The following is a 17,754-nucleotide window of genomic DNA, read 5'->3' on the forward strand; positions in this document are numbered from 1 at the left end:
TAGATTGATTCTGATTCCGATTGTGATTATTATATTCTGATTCCGATTCCGATTCCAATTTAGATTGATTCTGATTTCGATTGTGATTATTTATTATTCCGATTCCGATTCTGATTATTATATTCTGATTCCGATTCCGATTATTATATTCTAATTCCGATTCCGATTAATATTATTATTCCGATTATTATTATTATTTTTATTCCGATTCCGATTCTCTTTCTGATGTACGTACCATACTTTGTTACAGAGCATCGGTGATGCCAAAGCACTATCTTGTGCAAGGATTACACCAGGTGGTTTGCCATTGCCTTAACAGCAGAAGTTAGAACAGGAATTTGGAATTTGTTCAGCGTACTTGCGATAGCTCGCCTACTCTTCACGAAAGACACCGTGGGATCTTTAACGTCCACCAACTAGTATCGGCAGACGGAACACTTAGTTTAACGTCCATCCGAGGGACGGCACCCACATTGATGAATCACCAGGATCACAGTTTATGGCTGGATCGGGATTCGAACCAAGGTTAGACAGCTTAGAGGCGAATATTCGCACCTCTGGGCTATCCTGCCAGCCCTGTTACTTTATATAATAATAAATTGCCTCTTATATTGCTTTACTCTCTGGGATCATTTCTTGTTTATTCTGGCACACAATTTCAGTTTCAAGACAATATCTTAACAGAAACATATTTTTTGTGTGACGTCAATAACATTTTACAGCCTTTCTCCCCTTGACCCTGCTTTGTAAACAAAATGTTTTTTAGAATGGATTTTAATCAAAGGGACAGAAAGAAACAAGTTTTTCAAAAGAAGAAATGTGAGGTTGGGAAGAAACCATACCGGAAATGTGAAGATTTGGCACATTGTACGGATTCTCGTCCTGATCGTGCATGCACACTCGTGGTAAAGGAATATTGCTTCAGTCGGTCAGTGTGCCAGTGAAATTCTTTTTTTAAATCGAACCAAACAGGAAACTTCTGCAGTTCCTTTTTTCTTACAGTTCCTTTTTTCTACATTCCCGAAACTCTCCTGCACTCCACCCCTCCTTCAGCGTCGTCAAACGTATTTTTGACTCGAAGGTCTCAAGAAACTCATTTTGCAACAAATGTTCGTTTCCCATTAATCGTACACTTTTCAAAATCCAATCTCACCCCTCCCCTCCAAATCTTCCCCATCACCCCTTCCCTCCAAAACTTCCCCATCACCCCTCCCCTCCAAAACTTCCCCATCACCCCTCCCCTCCAAATCTACCCCCTTGCCCCTCCCCTCCAAATCTTCCCCATCACCGATCTCTTTCAAATATTCCCCCTTGCTCCTCCCCTCCAAATCTTCCCCATCACCCATCCCTTTCAAATCTTCCCCCTTGCCCCTCCCCTCCAAATCTTCCCCATCACCCCTTCCCTCCAAAACTTCCCCATCACCACTCCCCTCCAAAACTTCCCCATCACCCCTCCCCTCCAAATCTACCCCCTTGCCCCTCCCCTCCAAATCTTCCCCATCACCCATCCCTTTCAAATCTTCCCCCTTGCCCTCCCCTCCAAATCTTCCCCATCACCCCTTCCCTCCAAAACTTCCCCATCACCACTCCCCTCCAAAACTTCCCCATCACCCCTCCCCTCCAAATCTTCCCCATCACCCATCTCTTTCAAATCTTCCCCGCTGCCCCTCCCCTCAAAATCTTCCCCATCACCCATCCCTTTCAAATCTCCCCCCTTGCCCCTTCCCTCCTAAACTCCCCCCAGACCCCTCCCCTCCGAGACTCTCCCTCGCTCCTCCCCTCCTAGACTCCCCTCTCACCCCTCCTCCTCAAAGCATCCTCCCCGCTTCTTCCCCCTTCCAATTTTCACCTTCATCTCCCCCAACCTTCTGCCTCGCTCTTCCCCCTCCTCAAATAACACCTCACTGTGCCTCACCCAATCACCATCAAACCTTTTGTCCGCCCCATTCTTCCCTTTCTCCAAGCTATTCTGAAATCTCTGACACACCTTCAACAGCTCTCCCTACCTCTTCCTCCTCTTCCACATCTTACCCTACCCCTCCCCACCCCTGTTCTGTATCCGATGCTCCCCCTTCCCCTTCATTAACGGTATGGACCTCAAACATCCGGGGCCTTCGCTCAAACATGACTGATCTCTCCATACAGGTTGCTTCTGACAAACCAGACGTGATCTGCTTAACAGAAACTTTCCTCCTTCATGATGTCTCTGATTCCTTGGTACCTCTCCCAGGTTACTCCCTCCTCCGGTATGATAGACCTGAGCCTCGTCCTGGAGGTGGGGTTGCTATCTTTATAAAAAACTCTCTTCCTCACTCGCCCTGCACTGCCCTCTCTCCACCTCACCCCCAGGAATACCTTTGCCTACGGCTTCCCCTTCGCTCCCACCTTTTGTTCATATGTGTGTTGTACCGTCCACCAAACAGTGATGACTCCATCTACATCTCGCTGTCTGATAATATGGACCAACTTCGATCTACCCATCCCAACTCTCTCTTCCTCATATGTGGTGATTTCAATTGTCACCATGCCAGTTGGCTGGGTGTGGGTACCTCTCACCAGCCATGGCTCTTCAGCAAAGGACTTCTGCGACTCACTGGGACTGACACAATCTGTCAATTTCCCGACCCGGATCTCAGTCAACGGAGCATCTTCTCTTCTGGACTTGGTTATGACTAACTTCCCTGAAAATGTCTGCTGCTCTTCTTCTGCTCCAATCGGCTCATCTGATCATGTGCTTGTTAAAGTGAACATCTCTCTGACCATTCTCAGAGAGCCTCCTCAGCGTCGACGAGTCTGGCATTTCACTCAGGCCAACTGGCACGGTCTTCAAGCAGCCATCAATCATCTGGACTGGTCTCCCATCTCTACCGCCTCTGACATCAACTCATCCTGGGAATTCTTTCAAAGTAAATTGCTCTCTCTCATGCACAGATTTATCCCATCTCGTCTTCAGTTGTCATACCCTTCCTCCCGTCCATGGTACACGGAATCTTGTGGTGAGGCTGTTGCCCTGAAACGACTTGCTTTCGTCTCCTGGAAAGCAAATCCAACGGAAGGAAATCTCATTTCCTTTCACAAAGCCCGAAACAAGTGTGTGTCCACCCTCAGGAGAGCCAGGAAACAATATCTCACCGTTCTCAAGACCGAACTCTCTTTTCTGTCTCCCTCTTCCAAATCCTGGTGGCGTCTGGTCAAATCTGTTTCTGGTGTTTGTTCCCCCTCCATCCCCTCCCTCACCTCAAACGGCTTAACGGCTGACTCCGCACGTGAAAAAGCTGAATGCCTCAACTCTGTGTTTGCCTCTAAATCTTGTGTCCCAAACCCATCCCTCTCTGTACCCACCGTACTCAGTCGTACCCAGCTGCTCCTGGACTCTGTGTCCTTTCCTCCTGACAAGGTGGAAAAGTTTCTGTCAACCCTCGACTCTGATTCTGCAACTGGTCCTGACGGCATCAGCCCACGGGTCCTAAAATAATGTTCTTCCGCTCTTTCACTCCCTCTTTCTGTTCTCTTCACCCTCTCTTTTGCTCAAGGTCATCTTCCATCTGCTTGGAAATCAGCCAACATCACTGCTTTGCACAAAAAAGGTGCAAAAATAGATCCTAGCAACGACAGACCAATCAGCCTTCTCCCAATTATCAGCAAAGTCATGGAATCCATCATTGCTTCAGATATGAAATCTTTCCTTTTCTCCAATGGCTTGATCTCTGATCATCAATTTGGTTTCAGACCTGGTCACTCTACTCTGGACATGCTGCTTCTGCTTTCTCAACAATGGATGGAGGTCCTCAACGCCAAACAGGAAATTAGAGCTGTCTCCCTTGACATTTCACGTGCCTTTGATACGGTCTGGCACCCTGCTCTGCTCACCAAACTCTCCTCCTATGGTATCCATGGAAACCTCCACGCATGGCTTGCGGACTTCCTCTCTAGTCATAGTCAACGTGTGGCCCTGAATGGGTTTCTCTCATCTCCTCTTCCTGTTCAGGCTGGAGTTCCCCAAGGCAGTGTTCTGGGCCCTGTGCTTTTTCTGGTCTTCATCAATGATCTCTCCGACTCTCTTGAAAATCCTCTCTATCTCTTTGCTGATGACTCTACTCTCTGTCGCTCCATTCCTCATCCCTCAGATCGGCAGTCTGCAGCCTCCTCACTCTCTGCAGACCTGGACAAAATCACAGACTGGGCAAACAAATGGAACATGTCTTTCAATCCTGATAAATCTCACACTCTTACGATGTCTCTCCGAAAAGACCGACTGGACAACCCTCCCATTCACTTTCTGAATAATCCTCTCCAAGAAGTTCTGTCACTCAAGCTTTTGGGTCTCACTATTTGCCATGATCTTTCCTGGGAAAACCACATTTCAAATCTGGCCTCCAAAGCCAGTCGCCGACTGGGCATCCTCCGTCGTGCGAAGTCCTTCCTTGGCACACCTGAGCTCCTCACTACATACAAGGCTTTCATCCGCCGCTCTATGGAATACTGCTCTCCCCTCTGGTCTGGTGTTCCTGCCTCACACCTAGCTCGTCTTCACGCTGTTGAAACCAAAGCGTTCAGAATCATTGGAATCTCCCGCGATGAAGCTAACTCCAAGGGCCTTTCACTCACTCACCGCAGGCAGGTTGGTGGTCTTTCCGTCTTCTACCGACTCCTCTCTGGCCTTGCCCCCCAGCTCTCTCTGGGCTCTGTCCCCCAAATATTCCTACAGGTTGCACAAGATCTGCCTGCAACCCTCTTATGGTTAAACTGCCAAAATCAAGACTTTCTACTCACCTTCACTCCTTCATTCCTCTTTTCTCCCACCTCTGGAACAAACTCCCTCACTCCACCCTCCAGGTCTTTAAAACAGCTGTTCACCACCATCTCTTATCCTCCCCCATCCAAAACCTTGGTCTTTTCTACCCCCGCTAATTTCGGTCCCCTTGTGTTTTATACCTCCCCCCCTCCCCCTTCCCATGCCTGCTCCCCCCAAGCCCTCTCCCTCCCACACTTCTCCCTGCTCTCAAATGTTGTGGTTGTGTGCTTCCCCTTCTCTCCCCATCTTGTCTTCCGCTCCCTCTTTTTGTATATTTTGTTTGTCTGGTTGATTTGTTTGTGAAATAAATGTTAGCTCTTCCACGAGCCTCGATTCAGTATACAAAAAAAACCCCCCAAAAAAAAACCCCTTACAATTAATTATTTCATCTACAATTCACTTTCATTATGTTATGATTTGCAAATTTATAGTCTGGCGATGAACTCAAAGTTAGAACAAATTTGCATTTATTGGTACTGTACAGGAAATATGATATGCATCCAATTAGAGTCCCTCGTAAGTGTATTTTAATGTAAAAACCCAGCCCTTTTATGGCAGTAGAAAAAAACAGTGAAATAAAAATGATGCAAATGTATCACATTACAAACATAATAATTACCCAAGTAGCATGATGTTTGTGCAGACGAACATTTCCCAGATAAAAGTCATTCGCTTTGCCTGACATGGCAAAGTGAAAAGGCTGAACATAATGCAACGATTGCTAATCATTGTACGTTATCTTCCATATTTATATATGTACATGAGAGTAAGAAAAGTGTGCCACTTTGGTGGAGGATGCCCAAGCAGGAATTCTATTGAATTCTGGATGATTTAAAAAAAAACATGTACAATTCATCATCATCAATGTACATAACTTTTTATAAGAGAGCGTCGATGCTGCTGAAGCAGCTTCTTTGCAAGGGTTATGCTTCAGTTTGCCATCACCTTCCCAGCATTGTCCATGCACTATCCTTTTAAATGCTGGTGTGCCAAGCAAGGAAGAAGCACGTAATATTTTAAAGGGTTACGTTTGACTCTGCTGGGGTTTGAACCAGTCTCCCAGATTCAGAGCGGATGCTCTTACTGGTATCTTACACCACCGAGTCTGGTTATTCTCAGATGACTTGATAATAATGGTGTTTGAACCTGAAACCCTCCACGGAGTTTGGATGCCATCCACATTAAAGTTGTTCTTAATCAACCACCTGTTAAGCAAAAGCAATGTTATAAGTATAAATGAAGAAGCTGAAAAGTTGCAACTATTTAATTTGGCCTGGCAAGAGTGTCTGCAATGAAGAGAGATGTAAATGCGTGATCTCGAGGCTGGGGAAGTTGAGCCAATGTATTTGCCATTGGTTGTAGTTGTCTATGCGTTGTCTATGCGTAAGGGAATTCATTTTCGTCCAAGTTGCAGCAATCCAGTGATATTACAGAATTTCCACTGCCTTCGTACGTGTAAACCAGACATACATCGCCGGCAGCAACTGACATGTCCGAATCCAACAACCTAAGGCTCTGTTGTGGGAGAGGAAGGAAAATTGGGAAAAGAGGGAACGGAGGGAAAAAAAAATCAGGAAATGTCGCAGGCAACTTGGTACTGGAGAGTAAATTATTTCATTTCATTTAATGCACCCAAATGTTGTGAATTGCACCCATTTAATGCACCCAAATGTTGTGAATTACACCCATTTAATGCACGAAAATGTTGTGAATTGCACCCATTTAATGCACCAAAATGTTGTGAATTGCACCCATTTAATGCACCCAAATGTTGTGAATTGCACCCATTTAATGCACCCAAATGTTGTGAATTGCACCCATTTAATGCACCAAAATGTTGTGAATTGCACCCATTTAATGCACCAAAATGTTGTGAATTGCACCCATTTAATGCACCAAAATGTTGTGAATTGCACCCATTTAATGCACCCAAATGTTGTGAATTGCACCCATTTAATGCACCCAAATGTTGTGAATTGCACCCATTTAATGCACCCAAATGTTGTGAATTGCGCCCATTTAATGCACCCAAATGTTGTGAATTGCGCCCATTTAATGCACCCAAATGTTGTGAATTGCACCCATTTAATGCACCCATTAATGCACCCAAATGTTGTTAATTGCACCCATTTAATGCACCCAAATGTTGTTAATTGCACCCATTTAATGCACCCAAATGTTGTTAGTTGCACCCATTTAATGCACCCAAATGTTGTTAATTGCACCCATTTAATGCACCCAAATGTTGTTAATTGCACCCATTTAATGCACCCAAATGTTGTGAATTGCACCCATTTATGCACCCAAATGATGTTAATTGCACCCATTTAATGCACCCAAATGTTGTTAATTGCACCCATTTAATGCACCCCAAATGTTGTTAATTGCACCCATTTAATGCACCCAAATGTAAAAAAAAAAAACATTCATGAAAATTATATCTAAAGGATAGTAGTCACATGGAACACAACTTTAAAAAGTAAAATTTCCCAAAATGAAAATGATGGATTTCACAAGATTTTCAGGATAACATTGAGATTGAGCGGCCTTCCAAATAAACTTGAATTTTACCCAAGTCCAACTATCTGAGTTATCGTTTTCAGTTTTAAAGTCAGAGAAGTACAATCGTCTGTTACTTGAATTGAAAGGGGCCATCGACAATTTACTCGGTGTCCCAGAGATCCATCCACTTACTCTCCCTTCCTCAATTTTCACTTACCTTCCTCACTCCTTGTTTCTTTCAATTCCTACCACTTTTTATTCCCTTCCTCAATTTTCCTATCCTTCCCTTTCTTCCTATTTACCTAGCATTTATGAAATTATTTTCTCAACTTGCATGTCTATCTGCATATAGATGCCGAATTGAGATATTGTAGAACTTTTTCACTTTTTTTGTATAAAAACTTTTGTACAAATCTTTTTGTATAACTTTCACTTTTCTTCACAGATAAGTTCTAGCAGTGTCCATGTGTTTTATACCTCTCCCACCCTGCCTCCCCCCCTTCCCATGCCTCCTCCCTCCAAGCCCTCACCTCCCACAGATCTTCCGTTGTCCCTGTTCTCTGCTGTTGTACTTGTGTGCTTCCCTCTCTCTCCCCATCTTGTCTCCCGCTCCCTTTATTGTATGTGTTGTGTGTCCGTTTTTTTTGTGATTGATGTTAGCTCTTACACGAGCCTCGATCTTGTATACAAAACAAAAAAGAAACTATTATCATTTTTCTATGTGTGGTTCAAAAATTATTCATGTGGGTATTCCAAATTTTATAAGCAGCGAAGACTCGTCAAACAGCACTAAGGTACACTGGATATTTAAAAAACTGAACACTTCACTTGTTCATATATTTAGACTTTTGATTGTTTATCCAGATTACCGGAGTTAAGAGTATGAGTGATTTGCAAGGTATGCAATGAGCTGCCAGGGTGGCCTAGAGGTATGCACACTCATCCCTGAACCGTCAAGCCTAGGCTGAAACCCCGACCGAGCTCAATACTGTCATCCTGATGTCTCGCAGGCAAAGCGATTCATCAATGTGTGTGCCGTCCCTCAGATGGACGTTAAAAACTGTGTGTCGGTCTACCAGGATTAGTTGGTGAGCATTAGAGATCCCACGGTATCCTCCATGAAGATTAGGTGAGCTACCGCCAGCACCCTGAAACAAATTCCAAATTCGTCCTCTGACGTACACAGAGGCTGTTGCATTAGCGGCACAGCCAATGATGCCAGTCAGTCATGTGCTGTTTACGAAAGAGGAAGAAGGAAGGTATTCCATCGAAGAAGAAGGTATTCCATCAAAGGAGGAGCATCTGACTTTATCTGGGAATAAAGGAAATGCCATAAATTCCTGCAGTTGTACCATTCTATTATGGGACTGAGCTGCTTTGAGGTCAATGTTGGTTGAGTGACTGGTTTAAGCAAAATCTGAAACATATCCAGATCCAGATCTACATGTTTGAAGTTATAATTGTGTTTCTTTTCCAGATACAACTCCACTGGTGTTTCTGCATTGGTTCAAGATGTTTGAACTGCTTTTGTCCTTCTCCAAGCTAATTCAGCCACATTAGGCTGAATTATTCAGGCTGTGAAAATCTACAATGAGCTGAAATATGAAGGTTGCTGGATTCCTTCGAGTTAGCTTCAGGGCAAGGGCCTAAAAAAGACTGATAATTGTTTGTTGAATTTTCTCTAAGTTGCTCAAAACTGCAGCTCTAATATGTCTTTGGATTCTTCCAAATAAACCTTGGGGTTATGGACCAGTTAGGTTTTCCGAAGTGTTTTCAAGCCAAACTAGTCCTCTCCCCCCTACCCTCTGATCTTCAGGTTATTTCCTCAAAATATTCTTAAAATGTCTTATTGATACATTCCTATATATATATATTTATGTCCTCACAACTACTCCTTAATTACTAATCAGTCAATTTCAATACCGTCCGTATCCTTACACTTGAACAAAAAGATATATTATACATGGAGACGGCGTGAAGCTGGAAGGTGTGAAAACATTTTGCTACCTAGGAGACATGCTGAATGGAGAAGGTGGATCAGACTCGGCAACGGTTACCAGAGTGAGATGTGCATGGAAGAAGTTTCGGGAACTGAGGGGCGTGCTGATGAGGAGGGGACTGTCGTTGAAGCTGAAGGGAAAGGTGTATGCTGCATGTGTGAGAAGTGTTATGATTTATGGGAGAGAGACATGGGTCATGAACGTAGAGCAGCAACGAAGGCTGGAAAGGGTGTAAATGCGAATGGATCGGTGGATGTGCGGAGTATCGTTGAGAGAGATGAAGACAAATGATGAATTGCGAAAGATGATGGGAATAGAGTCTGTGATGGATGCTGTGGAGAGAAACAGGTTGAGATGGTTTGGTCATGTGTTGAGAAAGGATGAAAGTGACTGGTTGAGAAGAGTGATGGAAATGAATGTAGAAGGAAGTAGAGGACGGGAAGACCGAGAAAGACTTGGCTAAAGGTGGTGGATGAAGAAATGTGGGCAAGGGGGTTAAACAATGGGAGATGCAGAAAATAGGGCAAAATGGAGAAGATTGTCACGGGGCCCACAAGGCTAACCCCCGCTTTAGCAGGGAAAATGGCCTTAAAATGCCTGTTGTTGTATACTCATATTCTTCATAAGGGAAGTGCCCCCATGCCTCACACCCTCGCAAAGTAATAAATCTCTCTGCAGCTCAAACATTGTCCTTACCTCGTTGACAAAGTACTCGGTGGTGTCACTTTGAGCTGTGCCCATTTGCTCTGCGAAGTTGTAGTTTTGATGTTCTACCGCCGGATACAAGCGATCTTGAACAATGGCATTTCCAGCAGCAAACTGCATCTGCAGGTCCAACCATCATCAGCAATACTCCAAATCCATTATAACGAAGCATTACTCTTACTGGCATCTCTTGTAATATTGTAAGCCACTACCAAAAGTACAGCGTAACACCATTTCCTCATCATAGCATCCGTAACTGCTCTCCTTTGCAATTGAAATGAGTGTGATGTTGCATACATTGTGGTCAGGACGTGGAGAGCTTACCTGCTGTTGCCCATACTGCCCCGCAAGCATCTCATTAGACTGCCATCTTTGGCTGTTGTTTGCCAATGTGGTGATGCCCAACATACTGCCCATGGCCATGCCATTTTTTGTAGCCATCTCCATACTCACTGGTTGGGTTTGGAACTAATAATGACATGTGCAGATTTCTATGGATCAGTTGCCCAGTCACTTAGAAAAGCCAAGCATAACTTAGAAGATGTCGAGGACTTACGTTCCCATTAGGTTGGGTATGAGTAACTTCATCCATGACATTGGTCTCAGCAATCATGCCAAAGCCGTGCCCTCCAGCACCTCCGCTCGTAGAACTACCAGCAGCTCCATCCATAGCACTACCAGCGGCCCCTCCACTAGCATTCATGGACATATTCTACAGAAATGAACAAACAAGATGGAATTTGAGTTGCATAACTTCTGCTGAATGGTGTTCTCGATTAGACTGCTTGCTCTCACACAGCTGTGTGCGTTATCGAAGCAATAACTACCAAGCAATTGATCACATATATCTTCATAAAGCATTTTGGTTTGATTTTTCACTTAAAATGTTTAATCACAGATGGAAAATGTTTGAAAGATTGTCAAAGAAGTTAGAGGACGCGGTAGTTAAAATTTAAGCCTGAATATATATCTATATATTCACCTGATTGGTGGTTGTCGTTTGTTCTATGGAAATATCTTCCTGATACTTTCCTCCACTCACTGCAGCAGCACTTCCTTTGCTGTTTGCCGCTGCCCCAGAAGATGCTCCACCAGCCGCACCATGAAGTAGTGGCACAGCTGAGCCAGGAACCTGAAGCATTCACAAAAATCAAAGCTTTATGTTACCTTTCTTGCTCTGATGAGGGGTCAATGATAGAAACGTCAGCTTCTCCTTGCCTCCCAGAGCACTTAGCAGACCTCAAACAACGTCTTCTTGATTTCATCAATTATGCTACCTGACCGCTGACACATATCAACACCACAGCCTTCACCAGCAAGACTCTATGTAACCCTCCTAACTTTCTATGATTTGTTGCACTTCACCATCTTATCATTTACATTCAACTACATACATCTTATTTGTATCTACAACTGTATTGACTGTAGATCGTTGTTAACAAGAGTTTTATTCAATCATAATAATCATGGTAGCCGAATTTCACTCCAAAATATCAATTTGTACACCAGCCACAAACTTTTTGTCAGTTGAGTTAGTGAAGAGTGGTTTACATTGTCAGGTGGTGGAGATAATTTCAAAGAACATTATGTTGAAACATCAGCTGTGCCAAGGACCCACAATCAAGGACATGTTAACTGATGCCAGCCATACCTGGTGTTGTACTTGCCTTCGATATGTTGCCAGATGAATCTGGGGAAAGGCCCGAAGTGATTGGCTTCTCAATCGGGCGGTATATTGCAAAACCTGGTAACGTCTTAGCAGTTCCCAATTTGCAGCAACACAACAACAGCAACAGAGCTGTGATGAACACAAATAGCACGTTACACCTCCATTCACTCCCCCTTATGCTACATTGCATGGGCTGGAAGGATAGCTTAGAGGTAGCACATTCTCCTTTGAGCTGCCTATCCTGGGTACAAATCTCAGCCCAGCTCTAAACTGTCACCGTGGTGTTTCACAGGGAGGACGAGGCATTAATGTGTGCGTTGTCCATCAATGTGTTAATGCATTCATTAATATCCATCCATCGGAACTGTTCACAGCATCATTCGAAAATAGTAGGCCAGTTATTGTCGGCACAGTGGCAAACTTCAAATTATTTTCTCCACCCCAAAGACAAGAGGAGTGGCAACCCAGTCTTTGCACCTTGCCTGCTCTAACAATTAATATTTAATGTTGGACACGCATCAATGGCCTAGCAGCTATGGGACAAGAGGGATGGAGGGATGCTATATTATATCATATCCAACTTTCGCTACTCCTTGCACTATGTTTGATGTTAAATAACTCGTCCCTGTAACACTCACCCAGCAACAGCAAGCCGAGGAGCCCCGCAAGGATTCCAGCAATGGCGCCGGCTGAAAGGCCTCCGCCTCCTATTGGAGCGACAGCCTTACAGTCTGCCTCATTTTCATTGTCCTTACACTCTATTGCTTTTATGGTCAAGTTTCCATTTCCTGACAGGCCCTGGTTGTCTTGCACAGTTATGGGCACAATATACCTTCCCTTTGGAATCGGGCCATTGTTGTGCACAAGCAAGCCCATCTTGCCTAGGATGGGGGAAAAAATTGAATAGGTCAAACTTTGATTTCATTTCTACCTTAACATACGAGATGTGCCCCTTCATATAATTTCTCAACCTCCTCTTCCTCAACCTTGTTTTCTCATTTCCCCCTTCTCATTTTATCATCTTTCCCATTTCTCTTATTTTTCTCAACCTTACTCCCAATTCTTCCCCACTCCCTTTGCATATACTATTGAATGCATCAAAATAATTGTAATATTAATAGCATGGTGGATTATCTACATATGATGATCGTCTGAAATACTTCATGATTGTTCTTTTATTAAGTTATGCATTGAAATTCAATCAGTTTGGCCTGTTTTAAGTCTCACATTTGACTCCTGCACAATCTAAGCAGCAGAAAATGGCCAAACTTGCCAAAAGATGATTGTATGGAAGGCGACCATTTTTCAGCCATCAAACTCATAAAACTATTTTGTTGCAGAGATGTTTAGGGAAATACTGACTATGAAATCCAGTAGTTTGTTTGCATTACAAGTATATTTATAAGGAAACGCAACAACATTTTACAGCTAACTACTTCCGTCAACTAAACTGGCTTTCCTCACCAGCAGAAGAAGAAGCAGCAGCATTACCTTGAGTGTTAGACAAGTACCACTTCCGCAGCATCTCGTTTGGCAGTGTGAATTTAAATGGACCTGCATTTTGACCAGAGTCGTCGTCTTTGACATTCACCACCATTTCGGTCACTGTGTCTGCGCAGATACACCTTGTGCTGTTGACGAGATACGGTCTGTTGTCGTTCGTATCCTTCACATTGATGGACACTGTTGCTGTACTTGATTGCTTCGTACCTGCAACACATGACAGGAAAGAGACAGCTCCTTAAACAGGTGTTATACAGCATCATGTTGATTATAACACTTTTACTTTTGATGGTCCATACGCTACATGAAAGACAGCCATTAAAACACAAACGTGTTTTAATGACACGTACAATACTACACCATATGTACAGATGGTATAGGAAAACAAATGGCTGCCCATTCAAATGTACACAAAATTATACACTTAAAAACTACTATAGAGTGAAGTCATACGCATTTAAAAGCCATACTGTTTATTCTCAAACGTTTTAATAGCTAACAAGAATGAAAAATTACGTCAGAATAAACTCTGACGGAGACGTGGGAAGCAGACTGCTGCTACCACAGCTGGCGTAGTCGGCAGGATCTTGTCGGGAGGGGAGAGAGACGGTTCTTTGACTCGGTGGCAGCAAGGTCCAGGGCCCTATTAACAGGTGAGATCTTTCTCGCAGTATCAGTGACTTTTTTGCTGCCGCCGAGGGAAGGGGCCTGTCTTGGCTGATTTCCGGCACAGATCCAAGAACTAAGCTGCCCCCACAGCTGCTAAATTACCATATCGAGAGATCGCAAAACTGCGGATTTGTTCATGCACAGAATCGTTGATAAATGCTATCGTGCCGAGCACAATAACGGCCGAAGCAATTACAATGATTTGAATGGGAGGAAGTGACATTCTCTCTTGGGTATTCTACCCATATCATAAAAAATTTAATCTGATTTATATATGTATACATATACATATATAAATGGAGGAGAGTATCTATATCGCACAAAAAAGTTAGTTGATGAAAAAATTGGTATGTGAAAACAAAAAGTCAGCTTTGTCTACTGTAATGCCATGGCTTGCAAAAGCAGCCTAAATAGTGTTCACCAAATGGTGGTTCACCTCGTTAATCATATTCAAAAAGGGTGTTATGACGCACCCAAACTTCCCCGGCCTTGTGATTAATTAATTAAGTACACAGGCATTTCTCACTTCATTTGTGGAGCCCTTGCCAAGTGGCTTAAGCACTCCAGCAAGCACTCCAACAAAATGGGTGATAAGGAACGGCTGGTTGGCAAACAATAGCAAGCTGATTGCTTCTGGTTGAAATGGCCGAGGAATTCTAAAAACATCGATGTCAAGCAGAAAATCATGTGGAAATCATTGAGAGCAGACAAATTCAAAAAAGGGTGTTATAACATACCCAAACTTCCCCGGCCTTGTGACTAAAAACAAAAAGGAAGCTCTGTCTACTATAACATCATGGCTTGCAAAAGCAGACCAAACAGCATTCACGAATCACTAGATCTGGTAAATTTGTCAGATTTCACTCCAGATTTGCACATTATTTCATCTACAGGATCCAATCCTCATATCCGAATCCAGATTTTGATGATAGGCTTCAATTATTTAATGATAAATCGATCATGTTTCCAAGGCAAGGCACGTTTGAGTAGGCCAAAACAAAATGGCGGCTTAAGAACCCAGTGAGGTGCAGTGAGCTGACCATGATGGTGGGCTGCCATATTGGTAAGCCACCACAATCGGTTTTTTTTTTCTTATGAGCACCTTCAAAAATGGTGTTATAACACACCCAAACACCCAGTTTTCATTCTTGCAATCTGTTGGAGGTCCAGGTGTATGCGTGTAAAGTTTGTGGCCGCTAGGTTTCATGGTTTTGGAGTTGTGGAGGAGAGAGACGGACGGACCGACGGATGGACACTGATTTTTATTATTATAGATATATATTCATACACATATATATATATATATTAGAGGGGAGGGGGGAGAGTTCAAGACATACGTAGCCATTCTAGAATTTTTAAAGTTAATCAGAATGGATTTTGTGTTAATGATCCATGTTGTGAAATTGATTTTATTTTCTGTAGCAGAGGTAGTGGCGTTGGTGCTGCCAAAGCAGTTTCTGGGCATGGGCTATACTGGGTGGTTTGCCTTGCCTTCCTAGCATTATTCCAAACAGGAATTTGGAAGTTGTTTATGGTGCCGGCGATAGCTTGCCTACTTTTCGCAGAGGGCACCGTGTTATCCTTAACGTCCACAAGCTAATGCCAATAGACGGTACACCCAGTTTAACGTTCATCCGAGGGACGGCACACGCATTGATGAATCGCCCTGCCAGTTTCTTATCTGAGTCGGCATTCAAACCCAGGGTTTAGACAGTTTGGAGGGGAGTGAACTGTGGTACCGATTCTTGAAGTCCGCTGGGTTAACTTGAGTGTTTGTCATAATTTTCTTGCTAGTATTGTTGGTAAAGTGATTGAGATTGTTACTATGAGTGGAGAGAAGGAACATTTATATACTATAGTACCTTAGGAGTCGCGGAAGGTGAGAGAACGAGGCCATTCGTAGGGTTCGAAGATGGTTTATTGTAACAGCAAGATCCAGCACACTAAACTCGAACGGAAGTCGGCACGCTTATATAAAGCCAAAAGCCCTCTTTGGAGGGCGTGGCTCCGGCAACCGCACGTGCGTCACGTCCGCACAACCACAAGTCCAACAGGCCCGTGCACGTGTATTATGCCCAAATAAGGTAATCACATAAGGTAACCGCCACATGCGGTTACCTGCACATAAGGTAACCGCCACATACGTCCCCCCAGAATGCACTCCATGGGCCTATGCGTAGGCCGAGGCGACCGAGGGGCTGGGCAAGTCCTCGGGGGAGGCTGCCGAGGTTCCTCGCGGGCCTCCCGAGGTTGCAGGTCGCGGGTGCAGTGCCGAGAAGGCTCGAGCGGTGCACGCGAAAAGCGGGTGAGCCAACCGAGGGGCTGGTCAAGGCCTCGGGGGAGGCTGCCGAGGTTCCTCGTGGGCCTCCCGAGGATGCAGGGTTGGAGAAGTAGTTGCGGTTGTAGTTGTAGTTCCGCGAGGGTGACGAAGCGGCCGTGCCGCTAACGTCAGCGCGCGCGAAGGCGACGAAACAGCCGTGCCGCGAACGTCAGTGCGCGCGAAGGTGACGAAGCAGCCGTGCCTTCGGAGGGTCTTGGAATAGGTTCGCCCCTCCGGTCGTAGAGGAGGAGCCGAGCGCGGTGCGCGAACCTCATAGTCATGGCCGTCGTCGTTACCGAAACTCCGGCATTTCGAAACCGCGTTCGGAACTGCACCCGAAGCCGTGCGGGAGAAGCCGGCGTCCCCAGCTTAGGTGGCTTCCCTGGCTAGGGCGCACTTGCCGTGTTCGTTCGCAGCCCCCGAATCCGTTCGGGGGCAGTCGGAGGTCACCAGTTTAGGAGTCGCGGAAGGCGAGAGAACGAGGCCATTCGTAGGGTTCGAAGATGGTTTATTGTAACAGCAAGATCCAGCACACTAAACTCGAACGGAAGTCGGCACGCTTATATAAAGCCAAAAGCCCTCTTCGGAGGGCGTGGCTCCGGCAACCGCGCGTGCGTCACGTCCGCACAATCACAAGTCGAACAGGCCCGTGCATGTGTATTATGCCCAAATAAGGTAATCACATAAGGTAACCGCCACATGCGGTTACCTGCACATAAGGTAACCGCCACAGTACCAATGATTTACAGTTTGGTTTTAAAGGCAGATTGTTTGAAAGTGGGAATGCAAAAAAAAATTCCCTACTAGCTAAAGTGAAGCGAAAGCTTTACATAAGTGTTGTAGGGCAACACCAAAATGTACCACCGGAGAGAGGCAGCTTTAGTAGCCAGAAAGGCTCAAGGCAGCAGCACATATAAATAAAGTGAATGCACTGGAAACACAAAAAAACTCGTTTTGTTGTTATTGTATTGTTAGGACAACCTTTGTACTGCAGATAATGCTTTTGCAAGTTCAAATACATCCACAACCACATTTGTGCATGTTAGCAAAGCACGGTGGCTTGAACAAAGCATGGCTTGAACAAAGCATGGCTTGAATAAAGCATGGCTTGAACAAAGCATGGCTTGAATAAAGCATGGCTTGAACAAAGCATGGCTTGAATAAAGCATGGCTTGAACAAAGCATGGCTTGAACAAAGCATGGCTTGAATAAAGCATGGCTTGAACAAAGCATGGCTTGAATAAAGCATGGCTTGAATAAAGCATGGCTTGAATAAAGCATGGCTTGAATAAAGCATGGCTTGAATAAAGCATGGCTTGAATAAAGCATGGCTTGAACAAAGCATGGCTTGAACAAAGCATGGCTTGAACAAAGCATGGCTTGAATAAAGCATGGCTTGAACAAAGCATGGCTTGAACAAAGCATGGCTTGAATAAAGCATGGCTTGAACAAAGCATGGCTTGAATAAAGCATGGCTTGAACAAAGCATGGCTTGAACAAAGCATGGCTTGAACAAAGCATGGCTTGAACAAAGCATGGCTTGAACAAAGCATGGCTTGAACAAAGCATGGCTTGAACAAAGCAGTTATGA

The 17,754-nt window shown here is 44.5% G+C and overlaps 2 protein-coding genes across 4 annotated transcripts in view; both read right to left on the reverse strand.

The window, feature by feature from the left end:
• The window catches only part of LOC137436505 (cadherin-13), a 677,612-nt gene that overhangs the window by 116,036 nt on the left and 543,822 nt on the right, over positions 1-17,754 (reverse strand). Inside the window, exon 1 of one of the 2 annotated variants that reach the window (XM_078786498.1) lies at positions 843-927. The exons of the other annotated variant lie outside the window; for it this stretch is intronic. The gene's annotated coding sequence lies outside the window, so the exon portion shown is untranslated. Of the gene's footprint in view, positions 1-842; positions 928-17,754 lie in introns of those variants that run through there. 2 annotated transcript variants of the gene reach the window in all.
• The window catches only part of LOC137436504 (cadherin-2), a 71,811-nt gene continuing 59,302 nt past the window's right edge, over positions 5,246-17,754 (reverse strand). For both annotated transcript variants that reach the window (XM_068130354.2, XM_068130355.2), the window contains 8 exons: positions 13,163-13,381; positions 12,310-12,552; positions 11,670-11,800; positions 10,985-11,134; positions 10,559-10,714; positions 10,327-10,470; positions 9,994-10,122; positions 5,246-6,310 (listed from right to left, as the gene is read on the reverse strand). In XM_068130354.2, coding sequence (XP_067986455.2) covers positions 6,173-6,310; positions 9,994-10,122; positions 10,327-10,470; positions 10,559-10,714; positions 10,985-11,134; positions 11,670-11,800; positions 12,310-12,552; positions 13,163-13,381 — 1,310 coding nt within the window. In that variant the 3' untranslated portion in view covers positions 5,246-6,172. The remainder of the gene's footprint in view (positions 6,311-9,993; positions 10,123-10,326; positions 10,471-10,558; positions 10,715-10,984; positions 11,135-11,669; positions 11,801-12,309; positions 12,553-13,162; positions 13,382-17,754) is intronic.

The sequence above is a fragment of the Myxine glutinosa genome, chromosome 11 (assembly GCF_964187855.1).
Source record: "Myxine glutinosa chromosome 11, kmMyxGlut1.1, whole genome shotgun sequence".
NCBI classification, from domain to species: domain Eukaryota; kingdom Metazoa; phylum Chordata; class Myxini; order Myxiniformes; family Myxinidae; genus Myxine; species Myxine glutinosa.